The sequence below is a fragment of the Protomyctophum bolini genome (assembly GCF_963924005.1).
Source record: "Protomyctophum bolini genome assembly, chromosome: 8".
Taxonomy (NCBI): domain Eukaryota; kingdom Metazoa; phylum Chordata; class Actinopteri; order Myctophiformes; family Myctophidae; genus Protomyctophum; species Protomyctophum bolini.
In genome coordinates this window covers 39,998,388-40,021,769 of record NC_137869.1, presented here as the reverse complement: position 1 = coordinate 40,021,769, position 23,382 = coordinate 39,998,388, and the positions used below count along the sequence as shown (strand labels likewise).

Genomic DNA, 23,382 nt, shown 5'->3' with positions numbered 1-23,382 from the left:
TCCGAAGCTCGGTCTACAAGCCGATCTACAAGTAAGCTTATTTAGATCAGCTATTTTTAAAGTTTTGTATTCATTTGAAAACTTGTGAAACAAAACATTCTGCATAGGCCTACTTTCTATTTTTGATACTGTACAGTACTGTACAGTATTTCTACATTTTGTACAAATACTGTATACTTGTACTAAAAAACTTTTTTCAGCACTGGAAGTCACTGACCCAGATGTTTGGCTGAGGCCTTAACCATAGGAGAGAGACAGAGAGGTGTGAAGGAGGCTCTGTGTGTGCTTTCTGGAAGCTTCTCCTCCGCCCGGCTCCACCTGAGGGCTCTGGCTGGGTGGGGTTCACTGGGACGGTTGGAGCTCTGGGTCTGCACCATGCGGTCCCTGGAGAGGCTGGAGCAAGGCTTACAGTTTAAAATAAACCTAATAAACTAAGCTAGAACTGACAAAACCTTTTTGTTACCTGAAATCCAAATAAAACAAGGCTTTGCACAAAAAAAAGGATAACAAACTTAGACTGCATTATGCGTTAAATAAAAACTGTAAAGAAAATGTTCTTCGTTTTAGTATTTGTCAATATTTCATAGCATGTAACATAGCAATAGTCAAATATTTGGGGAATGGGGATATGAAAGTGTTAAGCCCTGTTTTCCAAAATCTTAAAAAGTATTGGGAAATGTATCTCACAACGCTAAACTACCTACACAGACAGTATACACTATATAAAAACGAATTATCTCAAATCTAAACGTCCATACATTTGAAACAAAAAGATTAAAAAAAAGGAAATAAAAAAACAACAAAATGTAAAATGCTAAACTACAAGAACCTGGAGCTGGAAGGGTGTGGTGGTGGTGTTGGTGGGTGGCTCTGGGGGCCTGTGAGCTCCGTCACCTCCCTGGACAATAAGGTGGAGGAGGAGGTGTGTGGTGGGGTGTAGCTGTGGCTCTGCACGCTGAGCTCCGTCACCTCCCGGGGGTCCGCGTGCATCTTGAAGTTGGTGGTGAGTTTGGTCCAGGCCGGTGGGGTTTGACCCCTCGTCACCGCATGGCGCTGGAAGGAGTCCCCGGACTCTGTCCTGAACTCCTTGATGTTCCCCACGTCCCTGTGCTCCACCTGGGCCGGGGTGGGGAGAGGAACGGCCGGGATCCTGCAGGGTGGGCTGGAGAAAGAGCCGAAGTCTGCCTGGAAACTAGTTGGGGAAACGGGAAGTGATGGAAGAAGTATAGCCTACTTTTACTGAAGTTAAAGTATAACTGCATATATTGTAGAAATTGTCTGTTACAAGTACAAGTTCGGTATACAAGCTTTACTTGAGGAAAAGTACAAATTTAAGCCCTGTTTTAAAAAAAAATTAAACCTTCAGAAATAGGGGGGGGGGAAGCTGATCTACAGACCTGCTATTTATTTGACCTTGTTGAATATTAAAAAAAAAACTAAACTAACACTAATAAAATATAAACTAAACTAAACAAAAAGTAAAAAAAATAAAATAAATAATGCAAAAGTCAAATAACCTTGTAGTGAAAGCAGCGCTGGGACCAGAGAATGGGATGTGACTGGACCGCAGGAAGTTGATGCCCTCCGGGGCGGTTTGGATGGGTGTTCTGACCGCCACAGCCATGTTGGCCCCTCTTGCCTTACTGGATTATCCAGGGGAGCAACAGCTGTTCGAACTAATCAATATAATCAATAATAAATAAAATAAAATAATAATCGATTAATGATCAATACCTATTTTGGACATGGCATATATAGGCGAAATAAAAAAGATTAAAGTGTAAAATGAAAATAAAACTGAGAATAGCCGATCTACAAGCTCACAACACATCGCCAAGTGCAATTTTCACAATTTAACTAACTATATATCTCAGTATAAAACAGTTAAGTGGTTCTCAATTATATAGTCACGCTTCTCGATTGAATCAATAAATCAATAGAATTATCGCTTAGAAAATATTGGATACTAACTTGCAGCCCAACTTCTTATCCTTACGCTGCATTTCTGCTTCTATACTTTGTAGTGAGCTGCCCCATCCTCTCCTGAGCAGCGACTGTCCCTTGTCATGGCAACCATGATGACACAGAGATGATATGTCAACAATGTGTCTCATGACCGGGAAAAAACATAGATCATAGATCAACCACAATAGAAAACAAAAACATTTACAAACTTAAAATAAATTATTGTAAGCAATATGCAGTACAATCATTGGATGGCCTATAATGTTTATTGCAAGGTATAAAAGCCTGACCACCCCCCACAGAAATAAATTATTCATAGCACCCTTATTATTCATAGCATTCATGGATCCCTCTGTTCTGCAGTTACCAGTGGTGTAATGTAACTAAATAAAAATGTATTTTAATTCTTTATACTTTACTGGAACTGGTTCCAGTTTTCATTATAGGTTATACTTTTACTTCTACTCCACTTTTATATCTCAAATATTGTAGCCTACTTTTTACTCCACTATAACCTATATGCAAACTTTCGTTACTAGAACTTTGTAGATTTTGTTTATTGTTACAAAAACATATGTATTAACCATTTCAACCCTACATTTTGAGCAATTTAAAACATTTTTTTTACATTTAAAAACCTTCTGCTTTTGGTATGCCTCTAAGTAGGCTATACGTGTTTATACTAATACACTTTTGTAGGCTACTTTTACTCAAGTACATTTTGTATACCTGACTTTTATTTGTAACTTTTTGCAGTGTTTGACCCATTGTTCACAATACTCTCAGACTAGTTACAATCCATATGGCTGTACAAGACATTGAAGACAGCATTAAAAGCGAGCTAATTAAGTTACTTATACCTGTAAAATAGTCAAGGAGGGGAGCTCTGCAATACGCACTAGCAACCTAGAATATGCCACGGCTAGGCACTACATACAAGCCAACCATGGCTCCCCAGCATCATTACGCTTCTGGGGTATAGAAAAGAATAAAGATCTCTACCTCTTCACGAGGTGGAGACATTATCTTGAAAGTGCTATGGAGAGAGGCCCATTGGATACATACTCTTAAACAAAAGCTGTAAATACCTTTGCTGCATCAAAATGAATGAATGAATGAATTTTATTTGTATGGCACCATTCCAAACATATAGTTACAAAGTGCTTTACAGAGAGGTTATAAAACAGTAATCATAAAAAACATCAAAACATCAGAGACAATAAAACATGAAGAAAATAACAGGTCAATAAAACAATTAAAAACAATATTAGGAAAAACACTTGGCATACAGATGTGTTTTTAAAAGCGTTTTAAAAGAAGGCACTGATAAGGGCAGGGAGTTCCAGAGCAAAGGTGCCCGAGCCGCAAAGGCCCAGTCACCCCGAGTGACCAGACGCGTTGCAGGAGGAACTAGGTGAACCCTATCCGATGATCTAAAGCAGCGCACAGGGTTATGGGGTTGCAGCAAATCTGTTATATAAATGGGAGCTAGACCATGTAGAGCTTTAAAAGACGGTCTCTGGGTCAATTTTTTTAAAATTTCTTTATATAAAACATTTCTAATAAAGATGTTAAATTGATCTGTATTTTCCCAGCCAATGGTCATTGTGTTCAACATAATCCCACTTTGAATATGTGTGCACATGTAGTAAGTAAGCCTTTGCTGGAGCCTATCTCCTGTTTCTGTAGCATGAGGCAGCTTGATGTAGGCCTACAAGTACACCCCTGGACATGATGTACAACTATTCAACTACACCCCTGGACATGATGTACAACTATTCAAGTACACCCCTGGCCCTGGACATGACACCAGAGGCAGGTAGTATGTCACCAGGGATTTACCACAACCCAACCCTTGATGCTGGCTGCCAAGCAACAAGTGTGAACCCATAGTCATATTCTATTTAGGTATTCGGCATACAAGTTGAGGAGGTATGACATTTATTATCACACAGCCTGTAACAAACGGAGATATCTAGTGGTGACATCAGGTCAATGTACAAACTCCATATATGGATATGGACGATTCGCATCGTCATCGTGGCGGGTATTCGACAGCCTACCCTATATAAGAGTGGTTTTTGCCCTTAGGGTACAGGAAAGCTTAATTTGATACGCTCCTTGCGAGAGACTCCATCGCCCCGATATCTGGCCTTATAACCCTGATATCGTGTCTGATAAGGACACCACTGCGGCGGGTCCTCCTAACCCAGACAACCAGCTCTAGTTTGAGTACCTTTTCCTTTAAAAGAAAGAGAACGAACGGTAAGTGTTAAATTGAACGGTAATTGTCATTTTATAATGGAGGATTTACTTTTCGGGCAAGTGGGCATGACCTTTGGGCATAGTAGAACATGACCTGTACTTGCCCGCCGGGCAAGCCAAGTGCCTCTGAGACCTAGTGTGTGTGTCATATTAGAAAAATCCCCCCCCCCCCCCCCTTTCCTCTCTCTCTCTCTCATTAGCAGGCAACAGTGCAGCACTCTCTCTATAGTCATACTGGTGCTCATTAACCAACACAAAGGCGGACACATAGGTACATAGGTGAACACAGACATTGCTGTTCCTTGGAGTGGTTGCACCACTCAAAAACATGCAGTGTTGTATTGGTCCACAGTGCTCTTGGCCTAGTCCTAGTAGGCCCCAAGAGCACGGTGAACCCATATTTCGCCATTGGGTAGCGACCTACAAGCCAGGTCACAGAGCGATGCTTTGTGAGCTTGTAGATGGGGGGGTCGTGGTGTTCTATGTCCCAATTTATTTAATTTAGTTAAATTTGGAACCAAATGGATTCCTCATGCAGTGTCAAATTGATTGTCAACCGTTTACATTTCGAGGACCCCCAGTTTGATATGCAGTCCAGTGGTTCTCAGACTCAACCTGTTTCATGTCAAGGGACAAGGATCCCCAAATTAACATGTATTTGGCTGCGGAAAATATTTTGTTATTTTATTTTATTTGTATTTCCCATGATGCTATATATAGGTCAGCATTGGTCCGAACAAGACCACACCTTGAGAACCAACCCATTTTATTTATCTATGTATTAATTAATTTTGCTCCGGGACCCCCACACTGTAAAATCATCTCAGAGTCAGACTCGTAGTCGTAAAAGAGTCCATTTGAGGCCATTTGAGGGCCCCGGACCAGACGTTGAGTAACAGCAGGAAATGAGCCGGTACAAGTTCCGCTCGTGCCGCGCATGCTCTCTCTTTTCGTGGAGGCTCAGCTGTCGGCCGGGTGGGTTCACGTCTCGTGCGCTCACATTTTATACGTTTTTACTTATTAATGAACGTACACAAACTGTTATAAACACACCGTTCGCTCTTCTTTAGAGTTTATATGACTTATCGAACCGTCGGCGGGTTGCCGTCACGCCGAAAATGACACTTTAAAGTAAACGTTAAAATCTACCCGTACATGTGGCGAGGCCTCGAGCTAATGCTAATGCTAACTGCCAGATACTGCGTACAGTGCACGCTGACGTCCGGACATTAATTACAGTTCTATATTAGATAATCCACCCGTTATTTGATTAACTAAACATAGCCATCACCTCTTAGCTTATTTTGTATTATACGGACTGATTTATTACTTCGAGGTTAACTCCATGAGCCATAGCAATGCTAGCTAGCATCCCTAGTTGAGAGGTGAACATAAGAACAAAACATCATACTACAGTTTTATATAGCGTAAGAGAAAATGACATGTGTAGCCTCCCGCCACTATGCCTGTCTGTCAGAGTGACTGAGTATAATCCAATCCAGTGGAGGCTCAGATAGACCCAGCTCTAGGAAGCAGAGCTGCCTACATGAATGGGCAACTCTGTGCCGAAAGGCCTGGAACACTAATAACACTTATGACTCCGAAAATGGCAGATAAACAAGCGACGCGGTGTGAGCTTGTATCTATTTTCTCTTGATGGCTGTTTGTTTCTCCCAAAGCCTGTCAAGATGCAGATCTTCGTGAAGACCCTGACGGGGAAGACCATCACCCTCGAGGTGGAACCCAGTGACACTATTGAAAATGTCAAAGCCAAGATCCAGGATAAAGAAGGTATAATACAATTAAATTAACTTAAGGGTTCGATTTTCGGATGAAAGGATTTGGTGTAAAGGAAGAAAAGAGGTGACCCATTAGGGATAAACACAAAGCCAACGTGTAGTAACTACTGCACTTTGACAGATTATGGGTTTAAAAGTTTCTTTAAACTAGTCAGCCAGATGAGATATTGACAAATAAGTGTTATTACATATTTACACTAATTGTATATTCTTTAAAGGTAATTGTTTATCCTCCCAAATCACGAAGGCTCATTTTACTTTTGGGATATACAAGTCTGTCAAACGTAGATACTGCACTTGGCTTTGTGCCCTTCAATTTGTAGGGCATTATAGTGGGTTGTTAGGATGGACAGGATGGGTGGGCACTAAGGAAGAGTGGGCACCTCAGTGTTAAATTGGTATCCCCCCCCCCCCCCCAGAAATGTTAATCTTTTCCTAATATTTCATACAAGTAAAGTATAGATGATTAGAACATGCTTAAACATTTGACAAATAACTTAAGCATATAAAACAGTCATTTTGGGGAATAAACAAGAAGCTGAAGTATAAAATTAGGTCTGATAATGTACCTGTGCATGTTCACATCATATACTAAACGGACCATTTTTCAAATGTTACTTTTAAAAAAAACATTTTGGACAAAATGGCCAATTTTACACAGATGTCCAGATGTCCCTAGTGCACACCAATCCTGTATCTGGTGGTATTAAATGCATTTATTTGCCATACTGCAAGTGTAGCCTCCCGCCACTATGCCAGTCTGTCAGAGTGACTGAGTATAATCCAGTGGAGGCTCAGATAGACCCAGCTCTAGGAAGCAGGGCTGCCTACATGAATGGGCAACTCTGTGCCGAAAGGCCTGGAACATTTGTTCACCCTGAGACAACCGCAGGTAATCGAGTTGATCTATGGTCCAAGAAAAGGTCCACTCTTTTCAGATGGAAGTGAAATTAAGAATGCATCGCACAACTACGTCAACCAATCATCACCATTTTGAGTGGCAACACCCACTGAACTGGAGATGGCTCATACTGGTTCATGATGGCTGTTAAAGGTTGCTTTTGTTTTGTTTTTCAGGTATTCCTCCTGATCAGCAGCGTCTGATCTTTGCCGGCAAACAGCTGGAAGATGGACGCACCCTTTCAGACTACAACATTCAGAAAGGTGAGATTTACTGCCACTGTAATGCTAATGCCCATTTTGAAAATGCACAGATAAGTAAATAACCCAGTCTAGGTTCTGGTTCAAGGTTAACTCCATGAACCATAGCAATGCTAGCTTGTATCCCTAGTTGAGAGGTGAACAGAAGTAGAACAAATCATCATACTACAGTTTTATATATCACTTAATAATAAAAGCGTAAGAAAATGTGTAGCCTCCCGCCACTATGCCTGTCTGTCAGAGTGACTGAGTATAATCCAGTGGAGGCTCAGATAGACCCAGCTCTAGGAAGCAGGGCTGCCTACATGAATGGGCAACTCTGTGCCGAAAGGCCTGGAACACTAATATGTTAACACTTATGTGATACTTATGCAGTATCACAATTCAATAAAAGTATTAAGGGGAAGTCCTTGAAAAGAATATTTATAGAATCTTCTCATCTGCAACTTTTGAGGCTGAAGAATTTGGTGAGCCATTGATTCAGCATGTATTCTTGTGTAGCCATATTATGTCTGTACTGCCTACTAATGTCTGAGAACATCTAAATTCATAGGACTGCAGAGACTGCACTGTTGAATTGCTTTTTAGTTGTGAATTTTTATTTTGTGTAGAGGGGTAAAAGGAGTAGAGCACTGGGGGCACACCAGTCAACTTTGTTATAAAAATGTTGTGCAGCGAAAATGTCTACAAGCTTATTGCTCGATGTTGTAGATCAGCCACGTTCACCATTCTAACCCAAGTTTTTAATCGGGACTGTTTAAATAAAGTTATGCTGTCCAAAGCATCATTTATACTCTAGTGCTATGGTGTCACTTGCCATCAAGAACTGATCTTAAATGCAACACACTGTAGCCTTGAAAAAACTACTTTTGGCAAGCAACACAGTTTTGTCATGGATTATAAATGTTAGTAAGCATTGTAGGTGATATTTCTGTTTTAATTAGTGTTAAATAGTAATCATTGCTATATAATTTGTTCAGGGATTGCCCCTGTTGCTAGCATCTTGAGTAAACAAATTGTATTTAGGTGAGGATAGCAATTTAAACCAATCGGTAGTGATAACTCGTACAGGGATTATGTATTGTTTTTTTTAGCTTTAGAGCTTTAACTTTTGAACAAACTTGTTTCCTATCGAACTGATCACTTACACCCCTTTAATCTTAAACTGTTTCATTAAAGCATGTTTAACGTTAAACCGTGTGCTCTCCTCCACCAGAGTCCACGTTGCACCTGGTGCTGCGTCTGCGTGGTGGCATCATTGAGCCATCTCTGAGGATGCTGGCCCAGAAGTACAACTGTGACAAGATGATCTGCCGCAAGTAAGTACAACAAAGAAATCATTGTACTATAGTTTAATATAGCACTTACCGTAATACAACTTTAGGAGTAAATGACGAGTGTAGCCTCCCGCCACTATGCCTGTCTGTCAGAGTGACTGAGTATAATCCAGTGGAGGCTCAGATAGACCCAGCTCTAGGAAACAGGGCTGCCTAAATGAATGGGCAACTCTGTGCCGAAAGGCCTGGAACACTAATTGGACTGTTACATGATTTCCCCCTATGAAAAAATACTGGTAAAGCTATACGTTTCTCATTCGATGATAAATAATTTCAATGATCTTAAATGATTGCGATTGGATTATTTAATGTTTTGTTTGATCAGATGAAAAGCGACGTGAAACCATGTTTAGTCTCAAGGACCGTCAGGTCCATTCAGAAGAACCCATCCCCAACCATGACCCATGGCCTCTTGTGTTCCAGGTGCTATGCCCGTCTCCACCCCCGTGCGGTCAACTGTCGCAAGAAGAAGTGTGGACACACCAACAACCTGCGCCCCAAGAAGAAGCTGAAGTAGACAACTCGCATGGTTGTTTGCACGTTGTCTTTGTTCATATTCATCTTTGTTCAATAAATGGTGAAATGGTTCAATTGTTGTGTGAAATATTTTGATCATGTAGGTAAAGGTGGTTTAAATATACCCTATATTTTTTTTATTGAAGCAAAAATGTTTTTTAGGGATACTCAACTTAAGATGGCTCAGGGGCCACTCAGCAAAAGTCCAAGGCCGGCAAGCTAAAAATGACAGCATTCTTTTGAAACTATTTTATTTTGGGACAGACTACACGACTAGTCTAAAATTTCCATCTATAAGGCCCAAACCTCAATGAACAAAAACATTTGATTAATGATGTTACAAAATGAGGCAACATATTCATATGTGAAGAGAACATATAATGAACAGATTGTCACAGGCAATTGGGTGAATAACCGAATCTTTGTTGGGATATTCATGTTTGATGGCAGCCTATAGTTGACCTGTATCAGTTGAGTGTGCCTGATGGGTTGTCAGGTTTTCCTTCCATCACCTCCAGAGAGTGGAGGTCACATGCATCCATACAGCTGGGGAATGTGACATCATGGCTGCTGCTTCTGACTTCCCCATGAATGGATGTCCTGCTCAGCCCAGTCAGTAGGACCAGAACACATTCATTTTTCCCCAGTTTATTATACTCCTTGTCAGACAGTCTTGGTACAGAGCGCCCCCTTGTGATCGTAGACGATTATGTTCTATGATGACCGGATTTCATCTCGGATGAAATTATGAATGCATTTCTTATGTACCACTGGTATGACGGTATGTTTAAAATAAATAGTTGAAGCTGAGAAATGTTAAAAATCACACCCGTGTGAAGTGAGGGGCGCTAAAGTCTAACTCATGTTGATTAGGTGATATAAAACATTAACAATATGGCGTATGCTTTCCCTTCAGTTCATTGTCGATGGCGTGTATTAAATAAACATTGAACCTTTTGTATAGGATGGGCTAGCGCCCCTCAAATCACACCGGTGTGAATTGAGGGGCGCTCTTATCATACATCATCTCATTCCCGCTAATCACAATTTGCGTCCTCACCATCGTCTTCAATGTTTGTGTTTACACAAACACTCTCAGCTGGCCATTCATTGACAATGGCATACAATGTCCCTCCTTTATTAGGAGAAAAACAACGAATACAAGATAAGAATTAAAAGCAATAAAACAGTAACTAACAAGTTAATATCAAGATTCTATAATTCTGTACTTCCTGGTAACTCGCCCCTAGTTTTACCAAAGATTGGACTGGAGAACTGAATATGAAAATTAGGGAAGCTGATCTTGCCTGGTTAATGTAAATATTCTCTCTTAATGAATAATAAATCATTGTGTTTATTCCTCACCTATGTTTAAGTTGTGTTGAATAAATATAATGAAGGTAATTAATAATGCTAATTACAAAGGACTGTTTAATACTTCGATAGCAGAGCAAGAAACTCTGAAATGTAAAACTACTTCTTTTTTTTTACTTTATAGCCCAGGCAGGAAGGACAGGACTAGGGTGGGGAGAAGCACAATGTTTCTGATCCAAGGCCAACCGGAAAGAGAGGAAGGAGATGGAGGTGTCAGAGGTTACGAGGATGGAGGAAGAGCGCTACAAGATCAAGGTTGTGTTGTGACATGGGCTGGCCGACAATTAAGGAAGCTGGACAACCTGGGAACTTTGAGGAGTTGTCAGAAAATCAGTTGGACAGACAATTTAAGGCACAGGTTTCTCATCAAGTCAACTTGTTACACACTCTCCTTTCCTCTGAACCTTCACCAATGGCTTGGAACGAGGAATGGTAATGTATTCGGTCTGCAACACTTTCAATGCAATTCGGCTTGTTTTATATAGAAACTAACATAATTTGGGGGTGGCAGTGGCTCGGGAGGAGGTAGAGAAGCTGCTTTGGTTTGGAGTCTGAAGAAGGTTCCCAGTTGGAGCCACGGCTCTTCCTGGCTTTGTGTTCGAAGTGTCCCTGAGCAAGACACTGAAACCCTAATTGCTTCTGATGAGCAGGTTTGAGCCTTGCTTGGCTGTCTCTGCCATGTGGTGCATGAGTGAGTGAGTGAGTGAGTGAGTGGATGAACGTATTGCACATCGTAATGCACTACGGGAAAAGACAGGTGGCGCCATGACCAGGTCCTGAGAAAGGTGGCAGAGGTGCTGGAGGGGTGTAGACATTATAGAATGGTATAAGTTCTACCACCCCAAGGGGAACATCACATTCTGGTTGTCAGGGAAGGCTGAGAATGAAGCATCAGGCCAAGCAAAAATGCCCAGGCTCTCTTTCCTCCTACTAGGAATGAAAGATGAGAGTTGATCTGAGCAGGCAGCTCTGATTCACCCCCCTGACATTCTAGTGTGGTCCACCAAGGCAAACGCTGAATTCCTCAGTGAACATAATAGTACCGCTGGCATTGGAGGAGGCAGGCACTAAGACTGCTGAGTGCCAGCAGATAAACTGCTGGCCGTTACTACAGTATGTGCTTTATTGTTGACATTTTTACTGAATGGATGAATCGCTTGAAATGAATCATCTCGTGTTCACGTGGAGTCCTTATGGCACAATAAATAAAACAATGCAAACAAACAATAGCTCTCCCCCATGCGCCATGCCACCACCTGCACAAAGATACATAGATAAAACACGAAAGAAAGAAAGAAAGAAAGAAAGAAAGAAATCACTCCAATCAGCTCCAGAGAGAGAACTGCATGATGCAGGTGTGCACTCTGGGCTGCCAAACTTGATGAATGTCCTCCCGGTCAGGCCCTGTAGAGCAGATGGTCTGACTCCAGCCTGCATCACCGACGACCACGAGATGAAACGTCGTCCTGGTAAATGAACATGAGAGCTGCTTGCATCATGGGACACCTATACATTATCATCGCTGACGGGCAGAAACCTCTTATCTCCATTTTTGATGGGTTTTTTTTTTGCATGAATTAAAATTGACACCCTAGTGACCCTACTACAGCGCCACACAAACGCATCAAAAGCAGAAGTTGTGCAGGTCTGCTGTTGCTGTTTTTGTATTTGAATCCTGAAAAGCAGATTTATGGACATTCGAGGTTTCCACCCGACAGAGACTATATGCACATATTATACCTCAGGGAGGTATAAGCACACGCACGCACGCACGCACGCACGCACGCACGCACGCACGCACGCACGCACGCACGCACGCACGCACGCACGCACACACACACACACACACACACACACACACACACACACACACACACACACACACACACACACACACACACACACACACACACACACACACACACACACACACACACACTCGCACATGATATATACACATACATACACATTATGTATTCCCCACCGAGTCAGAGCAGTGGTCTGAAACAGGCCACTGAGCAACATGATTAGTTCATGTATGTACAGTAAGCTACAGGGAACACGGGAAGAAATGTGCTGCCTTGTGCATTCATGTTCCATTTTCCACTAAACTGAACGCTTTAATGAGTCCATCTTATATCTCCAAACTAATTTGTTTAAGACATACTGCAGACAGTAGGTAGGCCTACGTCAAATGACTGCAGTATTGGAAGGCATTGGAAGGTACATCTGTGTAGTGAGTGACACCCACAGCCACAAAATACTAGAAAGAGTGACAACGATCTGGTACGGTACCATGACCCAAACATAGAACAAACATGGGAAAATTCTCATACTACTCTGCCACCAAAATGTGTAATGCCCTGAGACCATCATTAAATTATGTAAATCGCTGGTTTCTTTCTAAACTGGCTGAAAAACCCATCTATCAGGTTGACCCCTTTCTTTTATTTTTTTATTTACATATAGTGTTTTATATTTGTTGTGCATATATTATTGTATATATTTTTGTATGCTACATTGATGAATTGAATGCATATAGGTCCAGGACCACAATGGAAACAAACCTTTTTGTGTTAGCCTTTTAGTCTTAATGTCTGACTGTACCTCGTGCTGTTTATATTTCTGACAAATAAAGTATTCAATCATTCAATTATTATTATTATTATTATTATTATTATTATTATTATTTTGGGGTGGGGGGTCACAGCCTGTCTCAAAAGGTTGGGAACTACTATTGCATTTTAGACAAGGCATAAAGTGGAAAGGGAAAGTCACATTTTGAGTTCACCAACCAGGATCCGCCACACGGTGGCGGTGATGTGCACATCATCATCCACACACCACATACACGTACATCCATGAATGGGACCAGACAGCAGTCCGCGGCTCCAGCAGTGATCTGTCTGGGAGGAGGAGGAGGAACCTCAACCACTGCACAACACAACTACAGAAGTGCTGAAGGCGATTTCATTTTGTGCAACTCGAGTCGACACACAGCTCAGTGCTTCAGGCAGTGTGTTGTTAGCGGGGACACACTTTCCGTCGATACTTCCTCAACTCACATTTAACTACAGCGCTAACAGGAGTCACGTTGCACACAAACTAGACGCTGTTTTGTCCTGCGCTTCGGCTGCTTGTGTCTGCTAAAACAAAGGAGCGGACGCGCTGCTGTAACGTTACGCTAACATTACTAAAACAACACTAACACAAGTGTACTTCTCCTCTAGTCTGGAATTAATTTATTATCTCGAGTTTTTCTTTTTCTTAAATAACGAAATGTAAACGTGGAGGAAAGAAGACAGGGATCCGTTCAGAGACTAAAGGAGATCTGGGGAGGAATCCAGTTGGATCTCCAGTCTGCTTTTTATCGTCCCATAAAGATCATCTTCCATATCTTCTCTCTCTGCACAACAGTAATGGGGTGAGTTGAACAACACTAGTATTCATGCTTCTTCTGTTCTGTGCTCCAAGGTTGAATCCTGCGGGGCTTCTTCTGTGTGTATGTATGCCACTTCGTACGACGGTGTCCCTTGGATGAAAAATAACTGATTTATACAAAGCAAACAAAGTCGTTTAGAGGGGGGGACCCTGCGTTTCCTGAAATGTCAGCAGTGAAAATGGAGAAGTGGGGTTTTTGATTTGTCACTTTCTATTGCTGCACAATAATCCTCAGTCAGGAATCAGGATTAACTATGAGAGGGCGCAAAATGTAACCAAATGCACCCGGTTTACGGGTCCATTTGGCACATCTTTCCAAATTAGCTACATTTTGTACTGTGTGGGTTCCGTTTTGGATTTAATCCCGGTGGTTCTCAATATGCGGTCGGGGTCCCGCAGGGGTCCACTGCCCGTCTGCCCCCATATCCATATGTAATTACAGAACATACAAGATAAGAAGAATGAGTACGGTAACTATTTAGATCAGTTTCACAGACAGACAGACAGACAGACAGACAGACAAGGGGTCACACAACAGAACAGCCTTTGGCCTTGCCTTGGAAGATCATCATCATCTGTCATAATAATGACATAAAATATGTCATCTTGTATGGAGGCTATAAAACAACAGACTATGCCCCGTGGTCTACAGTTAGAGTAAAACCATTATCACCCCAAATCATATCAAGTTCTTAATAATGAAAATGTTCAGAGAAAAAATAATCAAAAATGGGAAATATCGCAAATCCCAGGATTAGATTATCTCCCTTTCACACACAGCATTTATGTGGTTCTCATGCTCAAAGCGGGCCCGGGGCCCCCAGGGGTCTCTGCATGGATGGATTCCAAGGGGTCTGGGGGCCCCCCAGGGGTCACTGCATGGGGGGATTCCAAGGGGTCTCCAGAAAAATGTGTCAATATTGCATCACGTCAGTTTAACCACTATTACAGGCTATTTGAAATAGCTATTTTTTTTAACAACAAACATCTTGTATGGTTGTCCCTGCCATAAAATATTTTCAGATGGGGGTCTTGTCTGTGCCTGTGGCCATTAATTCATGTTAATTTGGGGGTCCTTGACATGAAAAAGGTTTCAGAACCATGTGTGGAATTTATCCCATGTCAGTTGGACCATTAATGCCATGGATATCTCCACGTATTCCATGTGTTTCCACGAGAGAACCTGACCTCATTTCATCATGGGTCTAGTAACTAACATCGATGACAATGTCCTTTTCCACGGTGGCAGTTAAGTGACCGCAGCATTAGCTTTGATATCCAGGGCTGTGGGTGTATTTATAAATGTGATTGCTTTTAAAATGCTTGAACGCATTCCCGTTTATCCCATAACGGTGCGTGCACACACACACACGCACACGCACGCACACACACACACACACACGCAAGCACGCACGCACGCACATACACATGTATTGATTTGTCTATTCCAGGACAATACTAAACATAAAATACACAAATTACATTTAAAGGCGTAATATCATATGTAGCTTTGCTCCGTGTTTACATAACGCAACAATAAATACATGTCTTTACCCATCACCCCCCTCTATATACCAGCAGCAGTTATCAGCCACTGGACTCACTGGAGTATAGTGTGGTGCATGGTGTTTATCTGCATAAAGCATTAAGCACACTGTCCTCTCGCTCGCTGTATTTTGGCGTTTTAACTTTTCACTGTTTGTTTTTGGTAGACCGGGGTGTTTCAGGGCAGCCTAAACAAACTGTGAAAACACCCAAAAATAGCGAGAGAGAGAGAGAGGGCAGTGTGTTTCTGCAGGTAAACACACCACCACACCACACCACTCCAGTGGCTGATAACAGCTGGTATGGAGGCAGATGATTGGGCACAAATATTAGTTCTGTACTAAATAGTAATACAGGGAAAAGTTACATAGAATAGGGACTCCGAGGTTCATGTGGTTAATGTCATAATCTGTACTAGTATACATGTATACAATAGGCAGATTTGTTTTCTAACTTGAACTAAGCCTGGCATTATAGCTTTTTTTTAACATAAAGAAGAGTACCTTGGAGTTTGTTGAGAGGCACGAGCCCCTCCTATGTCCAGCTTTGAGTGTTTGCGTAAACGCAAACATTGAAGACAAAGTGAATTCCCGCATAGACAGTTTGAGGGTTTGTGTCAAAACAAACATTGAAGACAAAAGTGAGGACGCAAATTGTGATTGGCCCAGAATGAGATCTGATGACGTGTCACTTCACACGGACACAGGTGTGATTTATTTGATATATATGGATTTCTTTCCCCCGCCATCTGAGCCAAAGAGCTTCTTCTAACAAGTCTTGAACCGAACGGTGTAGCCCTTCTTTTCTCTCCTCTGTGCGGTCAGGTGTGTGTAACTATGGAGTGTGTTTGACTGACTGCTCAGGCCGCTGCATGTGAGGCCTCGGTGAAGATAAAGCCTTTAACAGTGATAGATCTATGCCTCGTTGAATTAATAATGTGATGAGATTTAGTTCTCCTGCGAGAGAGGAGCCTGTGTGAGAGAACAATGCCAGATGGACTGAAGAAGATACTGATGATGATGAGCTACTTCGTCTCTTGTCCTCTTTTATAAAAGGCCCTGAACGAAACCATGAATTGTTTTTTGCTGGAATAATAAACTAACCTTTTGTTTAACTGAAAGAAAAACGTTGTCGCTCATTTGACGTTCTTCTCCTTCCTCCTCCTCCTCCTCCTTCTTGTGCTGCAGAAAAGGAGTCGTCTAGGACTAGGAGGTGTAAAATGATTCCGCTACATCGAGAGAGGTACACACCGCTGGGTGCTGATTGCTGGCACCCCGATCTGTGTTGTGCTTTTTATTTTTTATCATCTTGTCAGTTCCGCCATCTCATTCCTCATTAGCTCCATCTGTGTGACATACACTACACTGTAACCAGAGGCTATATGGTTTTATGTGGTCACAATATTTATTTAGTAGCAATAGAAGTACTGGTGGTAGCATGCCGCAGCTCTGTGGTCTTGTGGTTAGACTGTTGCTGTCCGACTGGGAGGTCGGGATTCAATCCCCGGCTGGGTCATAATACGAGTATCCAATTCATTTTCCCATAGCTCTTTGTTTGATTGGCTCAGCAGCAGAATTGAACTTAACACTTGTACCAAAGATGGTTTATGTATGAAGATGGGCCAACTTCATTGGAGCCACTAGACGCGAAATGGTACACAAAGCCTACAAATGGTCTCCTAAATATAGTAGGCGTGGTTTGCTTCTACCCGGTTTGCTTCTCACCAAGTATGCCAGCCCTAATTTGGGCACATAAGGATTGTTTCTAATCGTTTTAAATATGTCCATTAATTTCACGTTATAATATTCACATATTCACATATTCTCATCTTAAATATGGGGTCAGAGCCCCCTATGTTGTCCGTGAAATTGCAGATGGACAGAGAGAGGCTTCCGGACTCATCTCAAATCTTGCAGCAAGAGTTTGTTGCTGGGATGAAGAAATGTCATTAACAAAGTAGATTTTCTTGTAAATATTGTGTGCCTTGTGATGATTGGGTCCAGTATTTAGTTCAGTGACCATGGAGTTAAGGAATGGTTCATAAGCTGTGTTCACGTTCACTCTCCCATTGGAAATGAATAGACTCCAACATTCTTCCCGTCTCCTAATACTGTTTAACTGCCCACCTCGCGCAGATACGGGAAGTAAAGCAAAGTTGGCCTCTCTTGCTAATTCTCCTCTTGGGTTTGTACCCTGTGTGGCGTGGTAGCGTCATGTCCAGGGGGTGTACTTGTACGCCGTGTGACATTCTGGCGTCATGTCCAGACCAGGGGTGTACTTGTACACGCTACAGAAACAGGAGATATTAGCTCCTGACCTATGGGGCTATAACATGGCTCAAGGAAACCTTGGTTCTCAAGGCTACTTACTTATTTATTGGTGGAAGGAACGACTGAACCACAATACTATGGGCCCTTGAAGCCTGACTTATTCTTAGTGGTGTGGCAGGCAGTGTGATGCTGGCAATGGCAGCTCTACAAGCTCACGACACGTGTTGCGAAGCAACTTTTGTGAGCTTGTGGATCTGCTCTTTTTGGCATGTGGTTGAAGACCATTGGTTTAGGGTTTATCCAGGTGTGCAGAGAATTCCCACCACATTTTTCCTCTGGATATAGAACTGGCCGATGTGTCAGGGTGAGAGGATGTCCTGTGATGGAAAGGTCACAGGTTCAATCCCCACACTAGCCCAGGTGAAGCGAGCTGGGGAAGCAATAGGCGAGGGCACTCGCCTACTGTCTTCGGTGTCCTTGTTTATGTGTCCCCCTCTCATTAGCCTCTGTGTGGGTCCGTCATGGGTCTGAAATGTAAATATGTGCGATACAAATATTTACAGTACACAGCAATGCATCAATGAGTTCACCCCCTCTGGAAACCCAACACATTCTGCAATATCTCTCTCTCTCTACAAATAAGACATTTCTGGTGTTACTTTCATCTTCTTTTTTTTGTAAATGATTGCCCTGCTTGATCATACTGAACACTGCGAGCTTGTAGATCTGCTACTAATTTGATAGTAGCCGATTGAGACGATAGAGACGATGTGATTGTGATGGAATGGTATAGAAACTGTTGTATCATTACCAATGGATCGGGGAATTATTGATATGTCTGATCATAATGTTGAAACTTGAAAGGAAATGTTGCAAAAATTAGTATGCCCTCCTGGAAGAAATAAATTCAGAATTTGGTTTTGCTTTAAATAGCAAATTGTTTAGATTTATTTTTTTAATTAATTTGAAAGGCAGAAATACTTCTTGTGGAAATGGAAACGTATTTGGTTAAAGTTATGCGTGCAATGTAACTTTAGTTGTTAGTTAGTTGTGCTTGCGAGCGTGCGTATGCCTCTCAACAATCAAACGAAGTAATTGGTTGCAGCCCTGCATGCAATGGAAAAGCACCACAATAGGCCACTGCTGATTTGTGCGAGATGTACAAGGTCACACGTTGGCTCCTGTAGTGTGTGTGTGTGTGTGTGTGTGTGTGTGTGTGTGTGTGTGTGTGTGTGGGAGAGGGGCTCATAGTGGTAGAGCGTGTAGTGTACCTGTGGAGAACTGTGGGAGCACATCAATCATCAGGGCTCAGGAGATGGAAGCGGTTGGCTAACTTGGCTCCATGCGGAGAAGAAAAGGCTGAAAAGTCACGGAGGACATGATAACCACCTCCTAACACTATTTCTCAACTCTGTGGTGGGCCGGGCCGGCGGGGTCCCCAGATGACAGTGAAGTGACAATTTAAGAAAAAGACCACCGTGAAAATTCTGTCACCCACGAACTATACTATGAAAACCGGTCAAACATTGGCCAAGTTGTCAAATAATATAAGAAAGAGGCAAATATAATGATTTGGGTATTTTAAGCATTCTGTATTTCTGTTCTACTTTAGCTATTGAAAAATAGCAGACCTACAAGCTCGTAGCGTGCCACTCTGTGGCGCGCTATGAGCTTGTAGGTCTGCTATTTTTAAAAAGTCGTGAAAATGTGGCACAAATCTTTTGAATATATATTTCAGAGCGAACATTTTTAATTAAAATATTGGCTTCTGGGGGGGTCCCTGGAACACCATATTTTGAGATGGGGGTCCGTGGCCCAATAGAGATAATTCTGGGGGTCCTAGACATAGAAAAGGTTGAGCACCACTGACATAGAAACATGGGTTTTTCTGAAAAATGTTTTTAAGCCTTTTTCTTTATCGACCTCAGTCCAAAATGGGTTAAAGGACGACTTCACCCATTTTCAACCTATCTCCTTTGTACAGCCCGTCTGTGTCTCAGAGGAGGGCTGTTGACGGTACAGAAACTTAACCTGCCACCGCCATCGATTCGATGGGGGAATCTAAGTTAATAGATTAGTTAAAGGAAAGAAGGATTTCTATTCCTGGAGGAGTGTTCGCATGCTAAAATGGAAATCATTGTGCTCACGTTAACACAAATCTAATAATCTGCATAATGATGTCACCGGTATGTGTGACAGTGTGTCCACACTATACAGCCTCTAAATCTAGAGGTAGATTGGTTTTAACCCATTTTGACCTGAGATCAGATTAAAAAAATGTTTTCTATATCCTGACAGTTTTCTGAAAAAGCTATGTTTCTATGTCAGCCATTCTTCGACTTTTCAAAAATAGCAGACCTACAAGCTCGCAGCGCGCTATGAGCTTGTAGATCTGCTATTTTTCAATAGCTAAAGCATAACATAATGCTAACACCAAAAGGGGTTCCCGCCCCAAAATGGGTAAATCATTTTATCATGAGCATTAGTGAGGACCAATTATATGAAGATGGGTTGAAATCGTCCTTTAATGTATAGTTCAGTGTTACATTTTGATTGATTCAGTGAATATCTCATAGAAATGTGTTTTAATTACAGGCATTTTACAGCAGTGCATCAAATTAAGAACGCCAAGTGGATGAGACGCACTCAAAAAGGCCAAAGGCTTAACGTTTCTGTTGTGGTCCATTAAACAATTCAACACTCAATCGACTAGACAGACAACAAAGTGCAACAAACAACGATACACTATAAAATATACACTGTTGTCACTGTATGTTAGGAGGATATTTTACTGTGTAGCTATGTTCAGATGTTCATTGATGCTGTGTATGTACTGTATACAGTAGGAGCAGTTGATCTGCACAGAACTCGCAAAACCACTGTGTGTGTGTGTGTGTGTGTGTGTGTGTGTGTGTGTGTGCATGCACTACGTTTATTACTATACTTGTGAGCGCCAAATGTACCCACGTCCCACAAGTATCGTAGAATCTGAGAAATATACATTGTGAGGACCATTTTATGGTTACAATGTTTTATTTATACATTTTTAGTTAGGCTTGCACAAATATAGGAAAAGATTCCGTTTTAGATTTGTAAAGCTTATAGTACGTTTGAAGGTTTTTGGGGTTAAAGTTTGCCTATTTTATATGTGGTATAGTAGGCGAAGTTGCACATGTTTGAACTTGTAGATCTGCTATTTCTCCACTACCATTCAGCTAAGTTCTGCTATTTTTGATGCTGTCCTCCTAAAAGGTTGATATCCTCACAAGTCTACTGTCCGTAATACACATAGTATGTGTGTATTTAATACACACATACTATGTAAGTATTGCCATGTCTTCACAAGTATAGTAGAATTGTTATTAGGTTTAGGAGTAGACATTTATAGGTTCGGTTTAGGGGGCTGTGACTAGAGTCTAGAGTACATGATATATAGTTTTTATACATATAGTTGCGTGCCAGCGTCACTCACCGGACAATAGCCGATCTACAAGTTCACAATGCGTTGTGACTGTGAGCTTGTAGATCTGCTATTTTTAAGCATGGCATTAATGAAATAATCATTCTAAAATGATAATGTCCTCACAAGTATACTTGTGTGTGTGTGTGTGTGTGTGTACTGTGTGTGTGTGTGTTGAGAGTGAGAGATCAGTTAATGTGCTGCATAATGCCACGGTGTGTTGATCATCTGTCCTCCTAACTGCTGAAGGACAAAATGCTGCTTTGTAAAGACAGATTCATGCTCCGTCGCATGGCGGTGTTTACGCACCGAAAATATACCAGACCTATGAACTCACAACGTGTCGCAGATGCAACACATTGTGAGCTTGTAGATCGGCTATTTTTGGTGCAGGACACCGCCATGGGTTGAAGTATTCTAATAAATCGGGCTTACTGCTCTGAACTGAAGAACACCCCAGTTCTATCACCTCTGGCTCTCTCTCTCTGGCTCTCTCTCTCTCTCTGGCTCTCTCTCTCTATCTCTCCTTCCCCCTCTCTCTCTTACCCCTCTTTCTCTCTCCTTCTTCCCTAGTTCCTTCTCTCTTTCTGCCCCCCCCTCCCCCCCCTCCCACACAAAACAAAACAAAACTTGTATTGTTCACATTTTCATTTCCTGACATCACTGCAGTGACTCCATGTTGGCTGACCTTCAGTCACTGTGCAGCGAGCTCAGGGATGGGACCAAAATGTCATGTCACCATTATTGTGGCCCAAAATAATTGTATTACAATATATTATATTATCGATAATCAAAGAGGGAGCCAACTCTGTTCTGGTCCAGACAGGATAATATGCAGTTCAGCAAATGCAAATTGATCCCAGTGTATGATGGACAATTTCACCATCGTTGCTACTGTTCGGCCCAAACTGCACCAATGCAACAAAACTGTTTTAACCCATTCTGACCTGAGATCAGATTCATACGAGGTTTCCACTGGGACACACACTGGTCTGATTAACCCATTCTGACCTGAGATCAGATTCTAAAAATATCAGTCGTTCTTCGATTTTTCAAAAATAGCAGACCTACAAGCTCGTAGCGCGCCACTCGGTGGCGCGCTATGAGCTTGTAGATCTGCTATTTTTCAATAGCTAAAGCACAACATGATGCTAACACCAAAACGGGTGCCCGTTCAGAATGGGTTAAGGACATGTCACACCAATGCAACTCCTTGCAACAAAACAGTTTTAAGGTCATGTCACAACTCCCAACTACATGCAACTACTCACAACCGTTTGGTTGCAAGGAGTTGCATGGTGAGTCATTGGTGTGGCAGAGAGTAGCAGTGGTGGACAGATTTATATTTTTCCTGGGGTCCGTGTACATAACAAATATATTACATTAACAGTAGACAATTATGATAGTCTTTCATTGAGACCATATGTTATCATTGTTATGTAGCCTCGGTACGCAGGCTTTTATTTTCGTTCGCGTTCGGCTCAAGAGAGACCTTTCCTGGTCTAGGACCAAGAAAGCTTAGAGAAGGAAAGGACATGGTCACGTGACTGGGCTGCGCCATGACACTTTCATGGGAGCCAAACTACACCTGGAAGTTCGGCAGAATGCACTGCGTCGATGAGAGCTCAGTGACCAGCTCATGAACAAACACTATTTCTGAATGACTGAGACCTTTTGTAAAGTAATCGCTTCTGGAAAACAACAGAAGACATGTAACACATTATTGTCTGCTGTGTTGCTTTTCGATGTGTACACTGTGCAATTTTTATAGATGTACGGTATCTAAAGAGCACAAAGTACCTTTCTGAAGGTGCCAAGTATCGCAAGACTTCCCACCGTTTCCTGTCTGGCAGCCAAATCTTGCGATACCCCGGAGCCAGAAACGATACCTGCTGCTGTTTAGATCCTCAGATAAAATGATATACTGTGCACTCTGTGCACATCAAATCAGATTGGTGAACCAATATTCTCCAGCGGTTGCTCCAGAAAGCAGGCTGGCTAGGCCAGGCTATATGTTGTTACCTGTTGTTACCTACTGAATCTCAGTTCCCAGAAAATTTTTAATTGGATCTTGGATATTGTGCTTTTGACTCAAGGGGTGTAGTTATAGCAGGGGACAGATGAATGCCAAACATTCAAATGTGTATTAATAATTGAACGGGTGTTGAAAGTGGCCGTGCATTGAAACAATGTCAGCCATTTGTCACTCGCTGTTTCCAGACATGCAGCTGGGCTGACATCTCTTTGCT

General features: G+C 42.0%; 2 protein-coding genes across 6 annotated transcripts in view; both read left to right on the top strand.

The window, feature by feature from the left end:
* Positions 1-5,169: 5,169 nt before the first annotated feature.
* uba52 (ubiquitin A-52 residue ribosomal protein fusion product 1) lies at positions 5,170-9,114 on the top strand. The gene is made up of 5 exons (XM_080769948.1): positions 5,170-5,205; positions 5,910-6,021; positions 7,107-7,193; positions 8,407-8,509; positions 8,951-9,114. Exons 2-5 carry the CDS (start codon positions 5,919-5,921, stop codon positions 9,042-9,044), a joined length of 387 nt encoding a protein of 128 aa, XP_080626074.1. The 5' UTR covers positions 5,170-5,205; positions 5,910-5,918; the 3' UTR covers positions 9,045-9,114.
* A 4,217-nt stretch (positions 9,115-13,331) lies between these two features.
* homer3b (homer scaffold protein 3b) overlaps positions 13,332-23,382 on the top strand; it is a 77,335-nt gene continuing 67,284 nt past the window's right edge. For 4 of the 5 annotated variants that reach the window (XM_080771354.1, XM_080771353.1, XM_080771352.1 and 1 more), the window contains exons 1-2: positions 13,332-13,841; positions 16,591-16,645. In XM_080771354.1, the coding sequence (XP_080627480.1) occupies positions 16,623-16,645 (23 nt within the window). In that variant the 5' untranslated portion in view covers positions 13,332-13,841; positions 16,591-16,622. The remainder of the gene's footprint in view (positions 13,842-16,590; positions 16,646-23,382) is intronic. The other variant, XM_080771355.1, reaches the window with a different exon arrangement.

Coding starts and splice junctions, on each gene's coding strand:
- uba52 (XM_080769948.1), top strand. CDS start 5,919: ATGCAGATCTTCGTGAAGACCCTGACGGGGAAGACCATCACCCTCGAG. Junction 6,022..7,106: donor CAAGATCCAGGATAAAGAAG/GTATAATACAAT, acceptor TTTGTTTTTCAG/GTATTCCTCCTGATCAGCAG. Junction 8,510..8,950: donor GACAAGATGATCTGCCGCAA/GTAAGTACAACA, acceptor CTTGTGTTCCAG/GTGCTATGCCCGTCTCCACC.